At 44.9% G+C, this 19541-nt stretch overlaps 1 protein-coding gene across 1 annotated transcript in view; it reads left to right on the top strand.

Moving 5' to 3' along the window:
* VASH2 (vasohibin 2) overlaps nucleotides 1–19541 on the top strand; it is a 153560-nt gene that overhangs the window by 69623 nt on the left and 64396 nt on the right. The window contains exon 4 of the mRNA XM_082251367.1: nucleotides 11724–11780. Coding sequence (XP_082107493.1) covers nucleotides 11724–11780 — 57 coding nt within the window. The remainder of the gene's footprint in view (nucleotides 1–11723; nucleotides 11781–19541) is intronic.

Genomic DNA, 19541 nt, shown 5'->3' with positions numbered 1-19541 from the left:
TTATCGTGGTGTGCACGGCATGCTTTGTGAACAAAGCCTTGTGTGTGCTGAGTCTGTACAAGCTCAGGATCTGTCTTTAGGAATTACCATTATTTACAGATTGGAGGCCAGTTTATAGACTTTCTGTAAAGTAGAACTACATTGGGGAGTGGGAATTTCCCATTGGGGAGATTTCCCTTCACTTCCTGTCCCAATAGCCAAAACAGGAAGTGAGAAAAAAAATCACTCTAAACTGAGAAAAATCTGTTGTCAACATATCTAGTGTACCCATTGGAAGATTTCCCCTCTGTTCCTGTTCAGGTTACAGCACAAAATGTAGGATTTTTTTTTTTACTTTCATGATAATGGTAAACATGATAAATAGAGAACTAGCAGGTGATTGGTTGCTGGCAACCAATCACTAGCTGATTATCAGGAAATGTTGTGCAGATCCCGCCCTCCTTCTAGAGCTGTTTTGCTTCCGATGTCCGCTTCATGCCTCCGGCCGTCCATGCGGAGCTATCCTGCTGCCAATGTCCGCTCTAGACTAATGTGCCTTCCGCCTTGTGTAGGCAGGACAATAAAGAGAACTGTTACTGCTGTGAATGATGTGGAGGAAGCCAAGGGTGCTGTGAAGGGGGGCCGAGGACAGGAATCTGGAGATGGGGGGAGCTGAGGACAGGAATGTAAAGGGGTAGTGGGGGCTAATGGTAGGAATGTAAAGGGGTAGTAGGGGCAAGGACAGGAGTGTAAAGGGGTAGTAGGGGCAAGGACAGGAATGTAAAGGAATAGTGGAGGCAAGGACAGGAATGTAAAGGGGTAGTTGGAGCAAGGACAGGAATGTAAAGGGGTAGTGGGGGCTAATGACAGGAATGTAAAGGTTTAGTGGTGGCAAGGACAGGAATGTAAAGGGGTAGTGGAGGCAAGGACAGGAATGTAAAGGGGTAGTGGAGGCAAGGACAGGAATGTAAATGGTTAGTTGGAGCAAGGACAGGAATGTAAAGGGGTAGTGGGGGCTAATGACAGGAATGTAAAGGGGGTAGTGGAGGCAAGGACAGGAATGTAAAGGGGTAGTGGAGGCAAGGACAGGAATGTAAAGGGGTAGTTGGAGCAAGGACAGGAATGTAAAGGGGTAGTGGGGGCTAAGGACAGGAATGTAAAGGGGTAGTGGGGGCTAAGGACAGGAATGTAAAGGGGTAGTGGGGGCTAATGACAGGAATGTAAAGGTTTAGTGGTGGCAAGGACAGGAATGTAAAGGGGTAGTGGGGGGGGCAAGGACAGGAATGTAAAGGGGTAGTGGGGGGCAAGAACAGGAATGAAAAGGAGTAGTTGGAGCAAGGACAGGAATGTAAAGGGGTAGTTGGAGCAAGGACAGGAATGTAAAGGGGTAGTGGGGGCTAAGGACAGGAATGTAAAGGGGTAGTGGGGGCTAAGGACAGGAATGTAAAGGGGTAGTGGGAGCTAATGACAGAAATGTAAAGGGGTATTGGGGGCAAGGACAGGAATAAAATGGGGGGCAAGGAGTGAGGACAGAAATGTAGAGGGGGGGCTGAGGACAGGAATGTAAAGGGGTAGTGGGGGTGAGAACAGGCATGTAAAGGGGTTGGGGTGTGATGACAGGAATGTGAAGGGGTGCTGAGAACAGGAATGTGAAGGAGGAGGGAGGTCATATAAAGGGGGCTAAGGACAGGAATGTAGAGGGGGGCTGAGGACAGAAATGTGAAGGAGGAGGGGCCTGATATAAAGGGGCATAAGAATTGGAATTAGGTAAAGGGGGGGGGGGGTGGTGACAACAGGGATGTGAGGGGAGAGGGGGGGGTGATATGAAGGGGGGCTGAGGACAGTAATGTGAAGGGGGGGGGTTGTGATGTGCAGGCGGGACTGAGAATATTGTTGTAATGACAGAATGTGATGTGAAGGATCTGAGGCTAGGTTTATAACATTGCTACCTGTGTTCTGCATGTAGGCAGCCCATTCATTTCAGTGGGCTGTCTTACATGCAGAAACTTACAAAAAGTAGTCCCTGCCCCCTTTAAATTGCGCTGCATCAGCTGGTTTGGGGCTTACGAAAACATGCATTGTTTGCCAATGCTTCAAGGTGCCATTAAGAATCAAACATACGATTCGGACCCCTGCTGGAAGAAAACATTAGTGATGGGACCTCCGTGAATTTTAATTCAATACCCCTGTTCTAAATCCTTTCCAAAACTAAAAAAAAAATGCCTTTAGTTATACTTTAAAGATTGAAGACTGGCAGATAACTGCTTCCTGTGTTCTCCCCCCAATTGATTTAGTGGCCTATTTTTTTTTTTTTTTTTTTTGGATTTGTTTTATTGCCTTGAATTTTTTTTTTTTTTTGGGGCCAATGTTCATGGGAATTTTGATTGATTTGATTAAGTGCTTGTCTTGATGTTCAGTAATGCGTTCTATTAGCTGAGGATGATGTAAATGTAGTCTCTATGATTTCTGGATTGTACGCTGTACGAGGAATCTGCCCTGTCCTCCTTAGTAAGTTCTGTTTGATGTTCTCTGATGAATTTGTATGTGTTTGCAGAACTCCAGTTGTCATATTGATGATGCGGTTTCCCATTTGGATTCCTGTGGGTTGGTGACAGAGCCCCAGGCTCCATTACCATAAGAGGATTGTAATCATGTCATGTCAGAGGGTTTTAGCCAGACTTGTATATATTTAAGTTGCTAGTTTTCCTCCTGATAGCATTGAAGATTCTGGAAGCCTTTAGGCCGGGTCTCTATGTCTGACCTTTCAGTATCTTTTACAAGTCTGGATGAATACTTTCCTGACATATCGCAATAAACAGCAACAGTATTGTTTTTCAAACAGGCTCCACATATCATTACAAACCCCAGCCCTATGTCATATGACTTTAAAAGGCAGAGATGATATCCGTGTGCTGCAGGCAGAAATAAGCTTTTTCTCAATCTCCCCAGTGATCGGGCTGCAATATTGTAACATTCATGTTGTCATCTCTGAGCTGGCATCTCAGACCAGGAAGTAGATGGTGACCCTAAATGACGGCTAAACAAAGATGGCTCATAATAGGTCAATAATGTCACCTGAGTGACTCTGCCCCTTTGTGCACTTTAGTGACAGGGACCTGAAGATTTTATTTGGCATGTAGGAAGCAAAAGGCTTTCAGCAGGCTTTGTCCATTAACATGGACCTACGTTGATGAATTACATGGTTCAGAATGGATGTATACCATGGGAGGTTTTTTTTTTAATTTTGAAAAGACTAGTCTAACATTTGGGTGCATTTCCTTTTTTTTTCTTTTTGGGGGGTGGGGGGGGGAGGGAGTAAATGAGTAGGGGTACTCATTACTCATTCACTTGGGGAGGGAGTGGGGGGCCAGTATCTAGGGCTCCCCCTTTTTGTTAAAGCAGAGAAAAAATGTACCTGTGCTCAAATCCCAATAGCTTGTATTTAAACAATCCGGTGACTACATGTTAAGGCCAGAAATTCTGGATGGACCCTCTGCACACTGCTATACACCCTTTCCAGCAAACTTTGCAATGAAAAACAAGGATTTTTAGTTCACATATATTGCAACATATGTTTATTCTGGCCAACTGCGTCAAGGTAATCCCTCTTACGGCCAGTCCTACACTGCTCTGCCAATGCAAATGCTACAGTGGACACCATGCCAACATGGGGCATAAAGACAGAAGGTGTGGGAGAGCTACTAGGTTCAGGTCTGGTCACTGGCCTGCGTTACAACAGAGAAAAGATATACCTGTGCTTGAATCCCAATAGGTTGTATGTATATTTTTGTTAAAGGGTGCTTCCAGATTCTGTTGAGCTGCCCACCGGCAAGCACCAACAACCACCAGACCAGGGTTATGTTAAAGTGCTTTTAAAGGCTGAAGGTTTTTTACCTTCATGCATTTTATGTACAGCTCCCCCCTCAGCCATCCTCTTATATTTACCTGAGCCTGAACTTGATTCAGCAACGTGCATGAGAGCAGCGGCTCTCCCAGGTCTCTTGACTGAGACCACAGCAGGAGCATTTGGCTACCACTGCTGTCAGTCACAGTCAGTGAGGAGGGGGTGGGGCCAAGCAGCACTCTATGTCTTATAGACACACAGAGGTGGCTTGGGAGCAAGCATGCCCAAGTGCCCCCAGAACAAGCCGCTTGCTCTGGGGGCAGTCAGCAGGGGGGATCGACCAGGAGTGGCGGCTGAAAACCTGAGAAGAGGAGGATCAGGGATGCTCTGTGCAAAGCCAGAGCAGGTAAGTATAACATGTTTGTTATTTTTTTTTAAAAAAGTAAACCTTTAGTATCTTTTTAAGTGCCAGTTCACACTACTGCGATCACAGACATTGCATATGATTCGGAGCGCACTGCTCCTAAAATCACATGCGATGTCTGTGCGGTGCGAGTTCAGCCATACAGTTTGTATGGCTGAATTTGCACCGCAATCACAGTGAACTCGCACAGGACCCTTATTTTGGTCCGCACCAGAATCGAATCGCATGGTGGTTCACACCAGGGCGATCCGATTTCTGTGCGAACTGTCAGATCGCACTGCGATATGTGATCTGATCTGGGGGTGTCCTTAACTATGAATTGACACCCCCAGCGTGAACTGCCTGTGTGTGCGGATGCAATGCGGGAACACGCAGTATATTCGCAGTGTTCCCGCATCACAATAGTGTGAACCGACACTAAGGGAACCCCCATGCCATTTTTTTTACATTGTTTTTCTTCTTCTTTGCAATTATGTGTCGTCTGGGAATCCCTGGACAGCTGAATGAGCTGAGCAGGGGTGAGTCACTGAAGACGCTGGTTGATTCCGGCTCCCTGACAACCAGTATCCCCAAGCAGGAGCTTGAATACCGCTGCTAAATGTTTCACTTTCTGCTGCAGCCAGAGGTCTGTGATTAAAGAGGGTGTAAAAAAATGTACGAACTTCTGCAAAACAAAAAAAAAACTTAATTTTTTTTAATTGCTTGCTTCTAAATTAAATACTGCATTTGGTATTTTAATGCAAAAATACATGCAATATTTTATTTTTTTAGTGAATTGAACCCTCTGACAGTCATTTACAGCATGCCTTGGATGTACAGTAACTGTTTCAGGAAACTGTTAAATTGATGGGTTTAGCTCCACTTTACCTGTGAATCTGGGCTTGGCGTGAAACTTTTAATTTGTTGCATAGTTTTTCTCTGGGGTTCCATGAGTGTTCCTGTGGGTTGATGGACAGTGCCTATGATATGATATCCAGTTTTTTTTTTTTTTTTTAGACCTGCAAGGCTATGTGAGTGATGAGGATAAAAAAAGTAATTTAATTTATAGCTAGGGTGGAGGACTGGATGATTCACGACAACCAAAGATTGGGTAGGTCTAGAGCACAGGTGTCAAACACAAGGCCCGTGGGCCGAATCCGGCCCTCCAAGCCATTTTATGTGGTCCTCACCCCTCTCCTGTAGATGCATGAGAGCTCCAGTTCTCCTCCAGACCTTATACTTTCTGCTTTCCAGAAATGCCTCCAGCTTCTTTCCAGCAGCACCACAAGGTAAGGGAGGTGCACTGTGATGTAAGGAAGGGTGGGGGACTCAACTTCTGATGGTGGAGAGGCTCTTGACGTCTTATGTAAGAGTAGGGGATGCTCTCGACATTTAGTCTTACAGATACAACCGGCCCTTTTGAAGGCAATCATAATGCTGATGCAGCCCACAAATAAATTGAGTTTGACACCTCTGGTCTAGAGAAATCTTTCTTGACGTTGGCCCAGAATCTCTTTCCTGGATCCTGAGGTCGGATATCGCCAGGAGTTTGTTGGATCACCCGACCATAGGCTTTACCTTACACAGCTTCTACAAGCCTCACTCTTATCACCCATGCTCAGTCTTCTTACTTCAGTTAGGTTCAGTCCAGCCTACCCACCTGGCATGATGAATACTTTTCTGGTCACGGAATGGCAGCACTCGTTAATGATTGCAAAGCAGTTCTTTCAAAAAGGATGTTTTTTGCGTCTAGAAGCACTTTCAACTATATCAAAAATGGCTTAATTTACCTTCCGGCCATATGCTCAGAATTTATTTTGCATGTTCTCAGTAATAGATTCATCTTTGCTCTTCTGCTTCCCTCCTTTGAATCTTTATGCACAAAGGCAATGGCTCAGAGGCACTTGATATTCTCAATTTACTTTAATCAGTTTGGAGATTATTCAACGAAATCACGAAAGGTTTGTACAGCATGGGAAAGGGATCTATGGCTGGACCTGTCAGATGATGACCGGGAGGCTAGCAACACATCAATTCACAGGGGATCCTTAGATGTTTCTATACAAACAAATTGATATAAACTTTAGTCCCACTGGTATAGGACTCCTACCTTGATAAATGGAATGTCTCTATCAATTTCTTACTGTTGCTGGAGATGCAACTAGGAAGAGAGCACTTTACTCCACAGCTGGTGGACATGCCCAGTAATCCAAGGCTTTTGGAGGGCTCTTCATGACATGGTAGTGGAGGTCTGTCTCTTAAACCGTGTAACTGGAGCCTGGAAGAAATAGGGGACCCCCAGGTTCCCTAAATAAGTATGGATCTGCTTTTACATATGAACATGTTCTCATCTCTCACTGGGTTTGTAGAGTATGATGGGATGGATAGCTCCTCCACAGGACTTTTTTTTACCCCTCTTTTCTCTTTTTCTTTTCTCCTAATTTTTCTTCCTTCCAGCTCTTTTTTCTCCTTCTTACTGGACACATAGCAGCCTTCCTGACGTCCCCACTCTACTTGGGGCAGATCAGTGTCTGGATAGCTCCTTTTGCAGGACTTTTTTACCCGTCTTTTCCTTTACTTTTTTTTTTCCTTTTTTCCCTCTTTCCCTTTCTCTTCCCCTCCTAGATTTTCTTTCTTCCAGCTCTTCCTTCTTCTTATTACTGGACACGTAGCAGTCTTCCTAAGGTCCCCTTCCACACACTATTTAGAGCATATTAGTGTTTTTGTTTTTTTACCCTATATTTTACCCTTGAGCTTGTTTTTTTACCCTATATTTTACCCTTGAGCATGTATGTATGGATGTTCCTATCATAAATGACCTCTCTATGAGTGGATATGCCCTATGCAGAAAAAGTTAGCTTTGGTCAGTAACCCGTTAGAACCCCCCAGGGTCAAAAAGTATTTCCTAGTCGGATTGCCCTACTTGGAGGTCTAATGGGTCCGCTGTGTAGACTTTCTGTAGCTTGGTGTTAACCTAACGTGTTGCCTTGTCCCCAGTTTGGATTTGTATTTTTATGGTTCTGTTCTGCTGATATTTTATCTTTATTTATTCATTACAGGTATTTATATAACACCATCAATTTACGCAACACTTAGGCTTCATTCACATATCAGCGTAGCGATCGCGGGCAGAATCACCGCGATTCTGCCCGCGATCCGGAAATAATTGCAAATCGCGGGACGCATGTGCGTTGCCCGTGATTTGCAATAGCACCCCAAACGCTGTGCAATGTTGCCGCGATTTGCGCCTGCCGAATCGCGGTAACATCGCGCAAAAAAAAAGCTCTCAATGATATGTATGTGTTTGCTTACATGTGAAGTATCGATAAAGCTTATTTATGAAAAGTAATTTCTTTTTTCTTTCTCATATCCCCTCCGTCTCTTTTCTTGTTCTTCTTTCCTCACATTTGCATTCATTCTTGCATTTCTGAAGTTGTTCCACACCTGTTCAACAAGGTACAAAGTCAGCCAACTTTTCTGCCTTGTCACAGTAAAGCGGCAATGATGAAGAGATGCCTTTTCACACGTCCACGCCTGAACTGTAGTCTTTGTGTTTGTGGCTCTTGTTTGGCCACAACAGATTGTGTGTTCTCAGTGTCTCCATTGTATAACATTGTCCCCACAGGCAGGGAGGGTCTGATCATACAGGAAGAAAGCTTGTTTATATCGCTGCGTCATGTGTTTTCTTTATAATGCGTTATAAAAATATTGCTTTATGCTTGTACATGTGTTTGACGGTTGTTTAGATAATTTTAGTTTTAGGCTTATTTCTTGAGATGATTTATAAAAAAAGAATTTAGGCTTTCAGGGCGCATTTCCTGCTGAAGAAAAGGAAGATTGTTTGTTGTCCCTCTCCCATTCCCATCAGTTTCCCCATCAGTATATTAAGCGCAGTACAACGGGGAACACATACTGGTCACACATGGCGATGTGAAGTTAGACAATATTTTATTGTCTAAACAACTGAATCACCCAAGCGCTCCCTCCGATGGGGATGATGGGCGTGTCGCTTTCCTCAGGCAGGGAACTCCAAACATAAGCACATGAAAGAGAAAAGGAGGCGCAAACACCTAGAGCGTTCCTGAGCTCTGAGGAAGAGAGGGTGACTCCCGAAACACGTCAGTGTTCCTATCACAGGGACATGTTCATTTCCACATGTGGTGGACTTTATACATGTGATTTTTGCTCTTAATGTCTGTGAGTATGTTTTTGGCATTTTAACCACTCGAGCCCCGGAAGGTTTTACCCCCTTAATGACCAGGCCATTTTTTGCGATTCGGCACTGCGTTACTTTAATGGAAAATTGCACGGCCGTGCGACGCTGTACCCAAATACAATTGATGTCCATTTTCCCCCACAAATAGAGCTTTCTTTTGGTGGTATTTGATCACCTCTGCGGTTTTTAGATTTTGCGCTATAAACAAAAAAATAGCGACCATTTTGAAAAAAAACACCATATTTTTTACTTTCTGCTATAAAACATTCCCAATAAAAACTTTTTAAAAATTAATTTTTTTTTATTAGTTTAGGCCAATTTGTATTCTGCTGCATATTTTTGGTAAAGGAAATCCCAAAAAGCATATTTTTAATTGGTTTGCGCAAAAGTTTTAGCGTTTACGAACTACAGGATCGGTTTTTGGACTTTTTACTTATTTATTTATTTTTATTAATAATGGCGGCGATCTGCGATTTTTAGCGGGACTGCGACATTGCAGCGGACAGATCGGACCCCTAACTGACATTTTTGACACTTTTTGGGGACCAGTGACACTATTACAGTAATCAGTGCTAAATAAAATGCACTGTTACTGTATAAATGACACTGGCAGGGAAGGGGTTAATACTGGGGGTGATCAAAGGGGTTAAATGTATGCCTAATATGCTTGCTGACTGTGGGGGGGGGGGGGTTCTGTGACAGGCACAGAGAGATCGCAGTTTCAGCTGAGCTGAAACTGCTAATCTGTCCCTGCCTGTCTGACAGAAGATCCGCCTGCTTTGTTTACATAAGCAGACGGGTCTTCTCTCAATTTCCCGGACGATCGCGGGAGAGCAGCGGCAATCGCCGCCGCTCCTCCCACGGCTCCGGCTCCCGCTGTGTCTGTTGGCCGAAACCACATGCACTCCAGTCACGTAGTACTACATGACTGGAAGCAGGGGTGCCACCCTGCCACAGTAAAAAGCCGGCGGGCGGTCGGCAAGTGGTAATAAACTTTTAAAGGTGCCCAAGGGTAATGCACTAGGTGTTTGCGCCTCCTTTGTTTCTTTAACATATTTTATTGTCTGCTTATGAGCCTATCCCACAAGCTCAGATCTTCCACTTAAGCAGAAATCGTATGAACAAATACCGGCTGATTTTGTCCCATCTAGCTGCTGTGGGTTCTTGAAGCAGAAATTTCAGGTGTTTTGTGGTTCAGCTGGTTTTTTTGTGTGTGTTTAAGCCTAACTTTACGTTTACCTTCACTTTAAATAGTGAAGTATGGTGTCATGATCTCTCCCGCAGCCAATCAGAGGATGCCTTGTATTCATTGATAAAGTACAAGGCTTCCTGTGAATGGCTGGGCAGTTCCCAATCCAATTTGATTTTTTTCTGTCAGCAGAGGGACAGTCCCCATACCTTTGCCGCAACACCGCACTGTACACTATATACAGTACCTTGAAAAAGTATTCATACCCCCTGAAATTTTCCACATTTTGTCATGTTACAACCAAAAACGTAAATGTATTTTATTGGGATTTTATGTGATAGACACAAAGTGGCACATAATTGTGAAGTGGAAGGAAAATGATAAATGGTTTTCAAAATTTTTACAAATATGTGAAAAGTGTGGCGTATATTTTTATTCCGCCCCCTCAATACTTTGTAGAACCGCATTTCACTGCAATTACAGCTTCAAGTCTTTTTGGGGATGTCTCTACCAGCTTTGCGCATCTAAAGAGTGAAATTTTTGTCCATTCTTTGCATAATAGCTCAAGCTCTGTCAGATTGGATGGAACAACAATTTTCAAGTCATGCCACAGATTCTCAATTGGATTTAGGTCTGTACTATGACTGGGCCATTCTAACGCATGAATATGCTTTTATCTAAACCATTCCATTGTAGCTTTGGCTGTATGTTTAGGGTGGTTGTCCTGCTGGAAGGTGAACCTCCGCCCCAGTCAAGTCTTTTGCAGACTCTAAAATGTTTTCTTCTAGCATTGCTCTTTATTTGGCTCCATCCACCTTTCCATCAACTCTGACCAGCGTCCCTGTCCCTGCTGAAGAAAAGCATCCCCACAACATAATGCCACCACCATGTTTCATGGGGTGGATGGTGTGTTCAGGGGGATATGCCACACATAGCATTTTGCTTTTAGGCCAAATAGTTCAATTTTGGTCTCATCTGACCAGAACACCAGAGTTTTGCAAACGGGACTTCTTATGGATTCTTTCAACAGTGGCTTTCTTCTTGCCACTCTTCTGTGGATCTCTGCAGCTTCTCCAGAGTTACCATGGGTCTCTTAGCTGCTTCTCTGATTAATGCTCTCCTTGCCCAGCATGTCAGCCTAGGTGGACAGCCATGTCTAGGTAAGTTAAAGTTGTGCCATACCCCTTCCATTTTGGATGATGAATTGAACAGTGCTTCGAGAGATGTCCAAAGCTTGGGATATTTTTCATAACCTAACCCTGCTTTAAATCCAAAACTTTATCCCTGACCCGTCTGGTGTTTTCCTTTTAATTTCATGATGCTGTTTGTTCACTAAGGTTCTCTAACAAACCCCTGAGGGCTTCACAGAAAAGCTGTATTTATACTGAGATTAAATTGCACACAGGTGGACTCTATTTACTAATTAGTTGACTTCTGAAGGCAACTGGTTCCACTAAATTTTAGTTAGGGGATATCAAGGGTAAAGGGGGCTAAATACAAATGCACGCCACACTTTTCAGATATATTTATTTGTAAACTATTTTGAAAACCATTTATCATTTTCTTTGAATGCTTTTTCAAGGCACTGTAGCTCTAGCTCATACTACATACACTTAATACTTCTGGGGCCCAACCTGCGGCCCTTAAGCACTTTTTGTGCAACCCTCAGTAGTGCTTTCTAGCAGCCTCATGTAATATTGCTCCAGTCTATGACTGTCTTCTGATGCACATCTCCAGTTTCCAAAAAATCCGCTTCGATCCACGGATCGATCCCTGCTGAGCAGAACCGAGTCCGTCGGCGGATGCGGACTGTGTGAAAGGACCCTTAGTGTTCTGGATTGAGACAAGTACACACCATAGAGGGATATGCTTTCCTCGTATTTCATGTTTGAGGTTTACAACCATTTCTAGGGAAGTGTGGTTGAGGGCAGGGTATTACCTGGATGATGGGTCTCATGTGAATGTGGAATAACCCCCTCATATTTTGTGTGTGTGCTGTATGTATAAAAATTTAAATTTGGATTTGGAATATAGGCTGTCTAGCTTTGATAAACTGCATTCTGGTTATTTCTCCTTAATGTCAGAAACACAGATATAACCACACTGGAACACAATTCTTTGAAATTAGGAAGACCAGACCGCTAAGTGGGTATGAACAATTATTATATCATTGCAATTACTATGTAAATTTGCTTAGTGTGATCCCAGAGTGCATTGCTCACTGTCATGTATTGCTGTAATAACGCTGACATTACACATGTGATGAGCTGTTTTAAATGTAAATGTGTCACTCCTAATCGCCCTTTTTATATAGAATTTATAGGGAAAGACCAAGTAGGTCTTTCTATGCCATTCTCATTCTTACCTTGTAAAGCTTGTGAAGTTTGAATTCTGTCTTACGAGAATTTTGGTATGAAAGTAACCTCTTCGCTTTCGATATGAGACTAGCATGCAACAAAAAAACGGACAAAAATTTGTCCGATAATCTGATCGCGCGTACGAAGCTTAAAACAACTCAATTCAAGATTCCTGGCATTTTGTAATGATTTTGCAGAAATCTTTTTGGTTGGAGAAAGTCCTCAGCATGAACTTAATTGTATGAAAAAAATTTGGTGTAACCCAAACAAAGAAGCTGCGCAAACAGTGATATCTGACAATAAATGACAATCAACAAAATATGTGCATAGAAAATAAGTGAAAACAGTTTTTGGGAATTGCTTCCACAGTGCAAGCTGCAATATGAACGTAAAAACGCAAAGATATGAAAACGGAAAAAATACTGCGCTCAACACTCAGAGACACAAGAAAGTGCTTGTATGCATATAACTAATAGTCCAAATAAGTGATAAATAAATGTCCTTTAAGGACTAACACATATATTCACCTATTCAAAGTGCTCAGTGCAAAAGGATCTCTCAGCAGAACCGAATGTACTTCAACTTGATGTGAGGGACCTCCACCAATAAATCCACCCAGTGCTCAGATTAGGTACTCCTTACCAGAGCTAGTTGACCCCTTGATTATAGGGGGTCTCATACAGCATTGATCTCCACATGGATCTCCAGGCTATCCTTGCGATATCCTCATTAATGATCAACCTCCGCTAGCATAAGAGACTCCGGGATCAATGGTACCGTATGTAGAAAAATAGAAAGGAGACTCCAATGGTGTAGTATGTCTAATACTCAGGATTTATTAATAAAAATTGCACTTACTCCAAGACGAAATTAGAAACGCCTTCATTCCAACGTTACAATGCTTAAGGTCTGGTGGATGGGACGCCACTCCGCTCCTGCGTTCCACCAAACCGGAACTCTACGGTCTCACGTTCCCAAACTGGGGTTCCTAGTGGAAGACAGACTGAGCAATACCAAGCTGCCAAGTGGAGTCGGGAGCACGCCCCCTAGCTGCAGGCGCGTGACCGACGTATACCTACGTCGGTTCGCGCAGGAGGGGCTGCCTGCCGCAGTAAGCTGCGTAGGGTTTTTTTCACTGTCAGGGCGATAGGGATGTGGAACACGATCATACAATTGGTGGTATCAACAGGGAGTATTGATATTATTGAATTTGCATCCTAAAGAACACAATGTACAGGGATATGGGAAATGTTTATGAACACTGACACTTACACAGGTTGAACTGGATAGACTATTGTTTTTATTCAATCTTACTTTACTACTTTACTACAAACTACTGTATGTAACTATCTGATTACGCATCTCTGAGAAGTCTTAATTCTAAAACTATGCTAACACTGACTTTCCTGGTCTACCACACTCCAATCCCAGCCTAAATTTTAGACTGGGGTTGTTTTTTAACCTGTTTTCCAATACAGTCTGTAGAATAATGTTCCACACCATGGTGCTTGATGAATGTTAACGTACATCATATTGTAGAACTAGGAGTATGCATCTATGGGTGCTCTTAATTTTAAAACCATGCTAACACTGACTTCCATAGGTCTATACTTATCTGTAATAAGTCAGTGTCTTTTCACATCTTGGGATCACTATGATTGCCAATCATGATGATCACATTGGTTTGTTTACAAACAAACCTTTAGCTTCAGCTGTCACTCTGTCTTGAACAGAGAGAATAGCACACTGACAGCTGAAGCGGGTATACTGCAGCTGTCACCATGCAATACAATGAGTTACAAAAAAAATGATAAAAGTTTAATCATTTTGATTATACTCTGTTACATTTTCAGACTAAAGGTGCATTTTGTACATTTTTTTTGTTTTGTTTTTGCCACCTTCTAATAAAAAAGCATGGGCCAACTATTTTATTAGATATAGTACACTAAATTAAATCCTTATTAAATTAAACCTTATTCAATTATTAAAGTGGTTGTAAAGGCTAAACATTTTTTTCCTTAATGCATTCCTTGCATTAGGGTAAAATGTTTAGGTGTCAGCATCTCCCCTTCCCCCCTCTTTTACTTACCTGAGCCCTCATGGGATCCAGGGCTATGCACGTCTGCAGCTCTTCTTTCCCCTCACTAACGGGTCTTGCTGGCTTTGCTGGAGCACCGGGAGCCATTGTGTTGTCAATTAAAGCCAGTGACAAGGGAGCGGGGGGCGGGGACGAGTCCCGCTGTCTGTGTCAACAGACACAGCAGCAGGGCTCGGGTGCGAGCACGCACGTATGCCCTAATGGGAAGCAGCTTCCCATGGGGGCACTGGACAGAGGGGAGGGGCCAGGAGCCTTGGTGGGAGACCCGAAAGAGGAGGTTTGCGGCTGCTTGCACAGAGCAAGTACAAGTAAGTATAGTCATGTTTTTTTTTTTTCACTTTAAATGAAAGCTTCAAAAACAATGTAAAATGATTTAGGGAGGCAAATACGTTGCATGAGTGGGATAAGGTACTTTTTATTTGCTGTCATCACATGACATTATATTGTTGGGTGCTAGGTAACAAATCTGCAAGTCTGCTAAAGTCGTATAAATGAGGAAAAACACATAGACCACAGAAGAAAAACATTTCTCATATAGAGGAAGTTTCTGCAAACTTCCTCACAAGTTTTAGACATACTGTGCTTATTTACTTAGTGGGATGAGTTTTATTCTCCATAGCAACAAAGCGGCTGTTCACTCAGGCTAATATCTTCCACAGGGCCCATTAAGGGCCTGTTCTCACCAATGTGTGTGTAAAATTGGCCATACACTTTTAGCTGTAGTGACGATGGGCAAATCTCCTGCTGAGGTTATTGTATTCTAATGGCTGTCAGAATATCTGAACAGGGGCTGCATCTGATTGCATGCATCCGCTGTGCGGCCCAAAAGTAAACATTTTAAAATTGAAGGATGTCAGACGAAAGGGTGCTGATGGGTGGAAACCGCATAGTGAATTTTGTCCAGTTCATCAGGATGGCCAATGTATGGCCAGCCTTAGCAAAGGAGCCTCAATGCAGGAGATGACACACCCGCACTAGTTTGAGGCATTGTAGCACATTCATACCTGTGAACATTGTCAAAGTAAAGCATGTGACCTGCTTACTGTGACAAGGCTCAGGCCTAGTGGGCACAGGGGAGAAGGTCCCATGATCAGGACAGTGATGTTACTGCTCCCGTTGGTGATTTCAGTCCCAGTAGTGAGGTGAGAAAGGGGAATGAAAGAAGGGTGCGGAGGACGAGAGGATGCCAGGAAGGCGGGGGGGAGGGGGGGGGGGCCTTTGTATGGTAACCACTCTTTGCTGAGACACTGTCACATTGCCCTAAATCAGAGGTCTCCAACCTTTCTAAGCAAAGGGCCAGTTTACTGTGCTTCAGACTTTAAGGGGGCCGGGCTGTGCCCAGTGGGAGGAAACCATGCCCTGTCTTTGGTATTATGGGGGAAAAATAGTTGGTGTCAGTTGGAGGAATAGTGCCCCATTTTTGGTGTTAGTGAGAGGAATAGCGCCCCATCATTGGTATCAGTTGGAAGGATAGCACCCCATCATTGGTGTCAGTGGGAGGAATAGCACCCCATCATTGGTGTCAGTGGGAGGAATAGCGCCCCATCATTGGTGTCAGTGGGAGGAATAGCACCCCATCATTGGTGTCAGTGGGAGGAATAGTGCCCCATCATTGGTATTAGTGGGAGGAATAGTGCCCCATCATTGGTATCAGTGGGAGCAATAATGCCCCATCATTGGTATCAGTGGGGGCAATAATGCCCCATCATTGGTATCAGTGGGAGGAAGAATGCCCCATCATTGGTTTCGGTGGGAGGAATAGCGCCCCATTGTTGGTTTCAGTGGGAGGAATAGCGCCTCATCATTGGTTTCAGTGGGAGGAATAGCGCCCCATCATTGGTATCAGTGGAAGGAATAGTGCCCCATCATTGGTGTCAGTGGGAGGAATAGCACCCCATCATTGGTGTCAGTGGGAGGAATAGTGTCCCATCATTGCTGTCAGTGGGAGGAGTCGTTTCCCATCATTCAGCTTCGGGTGTGGCTGCTGCAAGGTTCTCTGGCTGTGTGTCTGGAGCTGCTCCAGGTGATCTGTTTGAGAGGGGAGTGAGGTGAAATCCCTCCCAGCCCTGCTGGCTCCTTCCTGGGGAGGCCATGCAGGCCAGCGGGGCCTCTCCTGCTGGAGGCTCTCAGCCATTCCCTGGTCGGATGGATGGCACCCCTGCTCCTGGACAAGCCGTGGTTGGTGATCTCTCTGCACCTGGTGAGGATGAAGATGCTGGATCCATTCGGGAGCGAGTGGTGGCCGGGATCAAAGTCCTCAATAAGGAAAGAGACAAGCTCTACAAGCTTAGAGCGGATTTAAAGCGCCTGAGAAAGCAGCGTGAAGGCTTGTTCAGCAAGAACCGCGGATCCATGGATTCAGAGGTCCAATTAGCTAAGGTCCGTGTGGAACATCAGGAAACCATCGTGGCCATGATGGAAGGCAGGGATGGTCCCTTCAGGGAGAAGTTTAGCAACGACCGAAGGTTTGCAAAGATGGAGGTGGAGGAGGAGACCCCATGTTCTGACCCCCTTCCCCCTCGAGGTGAGGTAAGCAGCCCATTGCCATCTCAGGGCTCAGGAGGCATGCTAAAGGTAATCCAGGTAATGGAGTCTCCAGTACAGGGAGATAAGCTGGTGTTTGGTGGTGTGGAGGACTTGCCGGATCATGTACCTGATAAGATAAAAGCTATCAAGTCTCAGGTAATAGACAAAACTGTTTTTGTGCCTTTTAGCACCTTGCCTAATAATGAGGGTTTTCCCAGTGACACCCAGGATGATACCCCTGTGCTCAGCAATGCTTTGCCTGCTGAGAAAATGTTACGTTTAAAAAATGACATTTCTGCTCAGGAACTACAAAACCCAGAAGAGCCGATTAACCCTGCTTCTGCTGAGCCCAAAACTGTCTCAGTAATAACTAACCAGGACTCTACAGCGCAGCAGCAGGAAGCATTTGGTACTGCATTAGAAACAGTAACTACACCTAATAACATTGCAGGTGTGGTGGGACCCACCATTGTATGTTTAACTGATAATGCTGCTGATTTAGGCCAAGCTGAAAATAATAATAGAAATGTACCTGATAATGTGACATCAGTGTGGGGTCTTGGCCCTAATAAGCCTACATTTGCACAGGTGGTAAGCTGTGCTCCTGGCAATATCATCAAGCCAGGAATACAATCAAGGAGGAGCTCCGCTTCCAATCGGGGTTTTCCCTTGCAGGCTGCCACTATGAGCACCATTGGATCTGGTCTTGGGTCTATGGCTCCTGCTGGGGGTCCAAGGCGGAACGTAGTCCTCCTTAAATGGGAAGGTGGTGCAGTCCCTGTAGCACGGCGTATGGTTGTGGACCTGATCTTGGATATGGGTTTTGGGGCTAATGACCTATATGCCTTGATACATGTGGCTGGAAGTCGGGAGTACACGGTTAGTTTCACCAGACCAGAGGGTCTTGACCTGTTCTGGGAACGATATATGGCTCGGTGCAGGTCAAGACCCGAATGGGAAGGTCTGGTGCCAGTGGCAGTTTCCCAAAGATCAACAGTAAAGAAAATCACTATTATCCTCACAAATGAGAGTGTTCCTGCTCGGGACTTAGAGGTCTGGTTGAGAAATTATGGGGATGTTTTGACCAGGCCAGATAAAATTTATGATGAGCGTGGCATCTGGACCGGGGGTTGGTCGGTAACGGTCAGGTTGGCTAGGGATGGGAATGTTGTCCGTCACCTGCCCTCCTCTGCCTTTATAGGGAGGGATAGGATGACCATTTTTTATCCCGGTCAGCCAAAACGGTGTCACCGCTGTGGAGAAAAGGGGCATTTTAGCTCCTCTTGTTCAGCTCTGATCTGTTCAGTGTGTCGGGGGCAGGGTCATGTGGCCAGGGACTGCACCCAGGCGATAAGGTGCAACCTGTGCCTGCGCCTTGGCCACCCCTACAGCCGATGTCCTGAAGCCTTGCATAATATGGATAGAGAGGTGATAGATGACCTCTTAAGGCTGGACAGGATGGAGGATGAGGCCCCTGTTGTACCACCCTCCTCTGCGGTGACTGACCCCCCTGGTCTTGTTCAGGATCCCTCCCCAGTCCCTGTGCCCACCCCTCCTGTATCTGTAAGTATTCCTTCTGTGTCTGTCCCTGTGTCCCCCCAGCCTACTGTCCCTGCTCCTCTTGTGTCAGAACCTTCCAAGTCTGTGCCCCCCAAGTCAGTTATTCCCGATAAATCTTCCCTTCCTAAGTGTGACCTTAACCACTTTACAACCGGAGGATTTTGCTGTCTTCCGTCCAGGCCACTTTTTGCGATTCGGCGCTGTGCGACTTCAACTGACAATTGCGCGGTCGTGCGACGCCGTACCCAAACGAAATTTACGTCCTTTTTCTCCCACAAACAGAGCTTTCTTTTGGTGGTATTTGATCACCTGTGCGATTTTTACTTTTTGCGCTATAAACAAAAAAAGAGCGTTTATTTTGAAAAAATAACAATATTTTTCACATTTTTTTATATGAAATTCCCCCCAAAAAAGATGTAAAAACCAATTTTTTTAAAAGTTTTTTGCCAATTTGTTTTATGCTACATATGTTTGGTAAAAAAAATCGCAATAAGCGTATTTTGATTGGTTTGCGCAAAAGTTATTGCGTTTACTAACAAAGGGAAAGATTTCTGTCATTTTTGGTGTTTTTTTTTTAACGCGTAATGGCGGCGATCTGCGATTTTTTTTTGCGGGACTGCGACATTGCGGCGGACAGACCGGACCCCTGACTGACATTTTTGACACTTTTGGGGGTACCAGTGACATTACTGCAGTAATCAGTGCTATATATATGCACTGTTACTGTAAAAATGACACTGGCAGGGAAGGGGTTAATTTTATTGGAGAGGGAGGGGTTAATGTATGCCTGGTGCTTACTGACGTGTAGGGGGGGAGGTGACTATGTGATTCATGGACAGATCGGATGTCCAGCTATGCTGAACAGTCCGATCTGTCACTCCCTGTCACTATGGAGATCCGCCCGCTGTGTTTACACACAGCGGGCGGATCTCCAGACTCGATCCCCGACGATCGGGTAAGAGCAGCGGCGATCGCCGCTGCTCCTCCCCTGGCCCGACTCCCGCTGTGAATGAAAACAGCGGGAGCGAGCCTCCGGCGGCGCGCAAGCGCCGCCCACAAGGGGAGGAGTCCAGTCACGTTAATACTACGTGACTGGACGGGAACGAGCCACTCTGCCGCAGTAGTATTCCCGTAAGCGGTAGTAAAGTGGTTAAAGAAGCCCCCCACCCACCAGGAGTGGTAGAGGGTACCAAAAAGGGTGCTGCTGCGGCTTCCTCTGTAAAGAAGTCTTCTGTGAATACTTCAAAGAAGAAGAAGAAAACAAGAGATGAAAGCATCTCTGAATCTGACCTGCAGTACCTGGAGGAGAGAAGGAAGGTTGTGAGGCGGAAGAGACAGACGGTGAGGACGGAACAGGGACAGGATGCCC

This window comes from Pelophylax lessonae (genome assembly GCF_965119305.1).
Source record: "Pelophylax lessonae genome assembly, chromosome: 3".
Lineage (NCBI taxonomy): Eukaryota > Metazoa > Chordata > Amphibia > Anura > Ranidae > Pelophylax > Pelophylax lessonae.
Note: the sequence above shows the minus strand (reverse complement) of the source record. Positions and strands in the feature narration are given on the sequence as shown.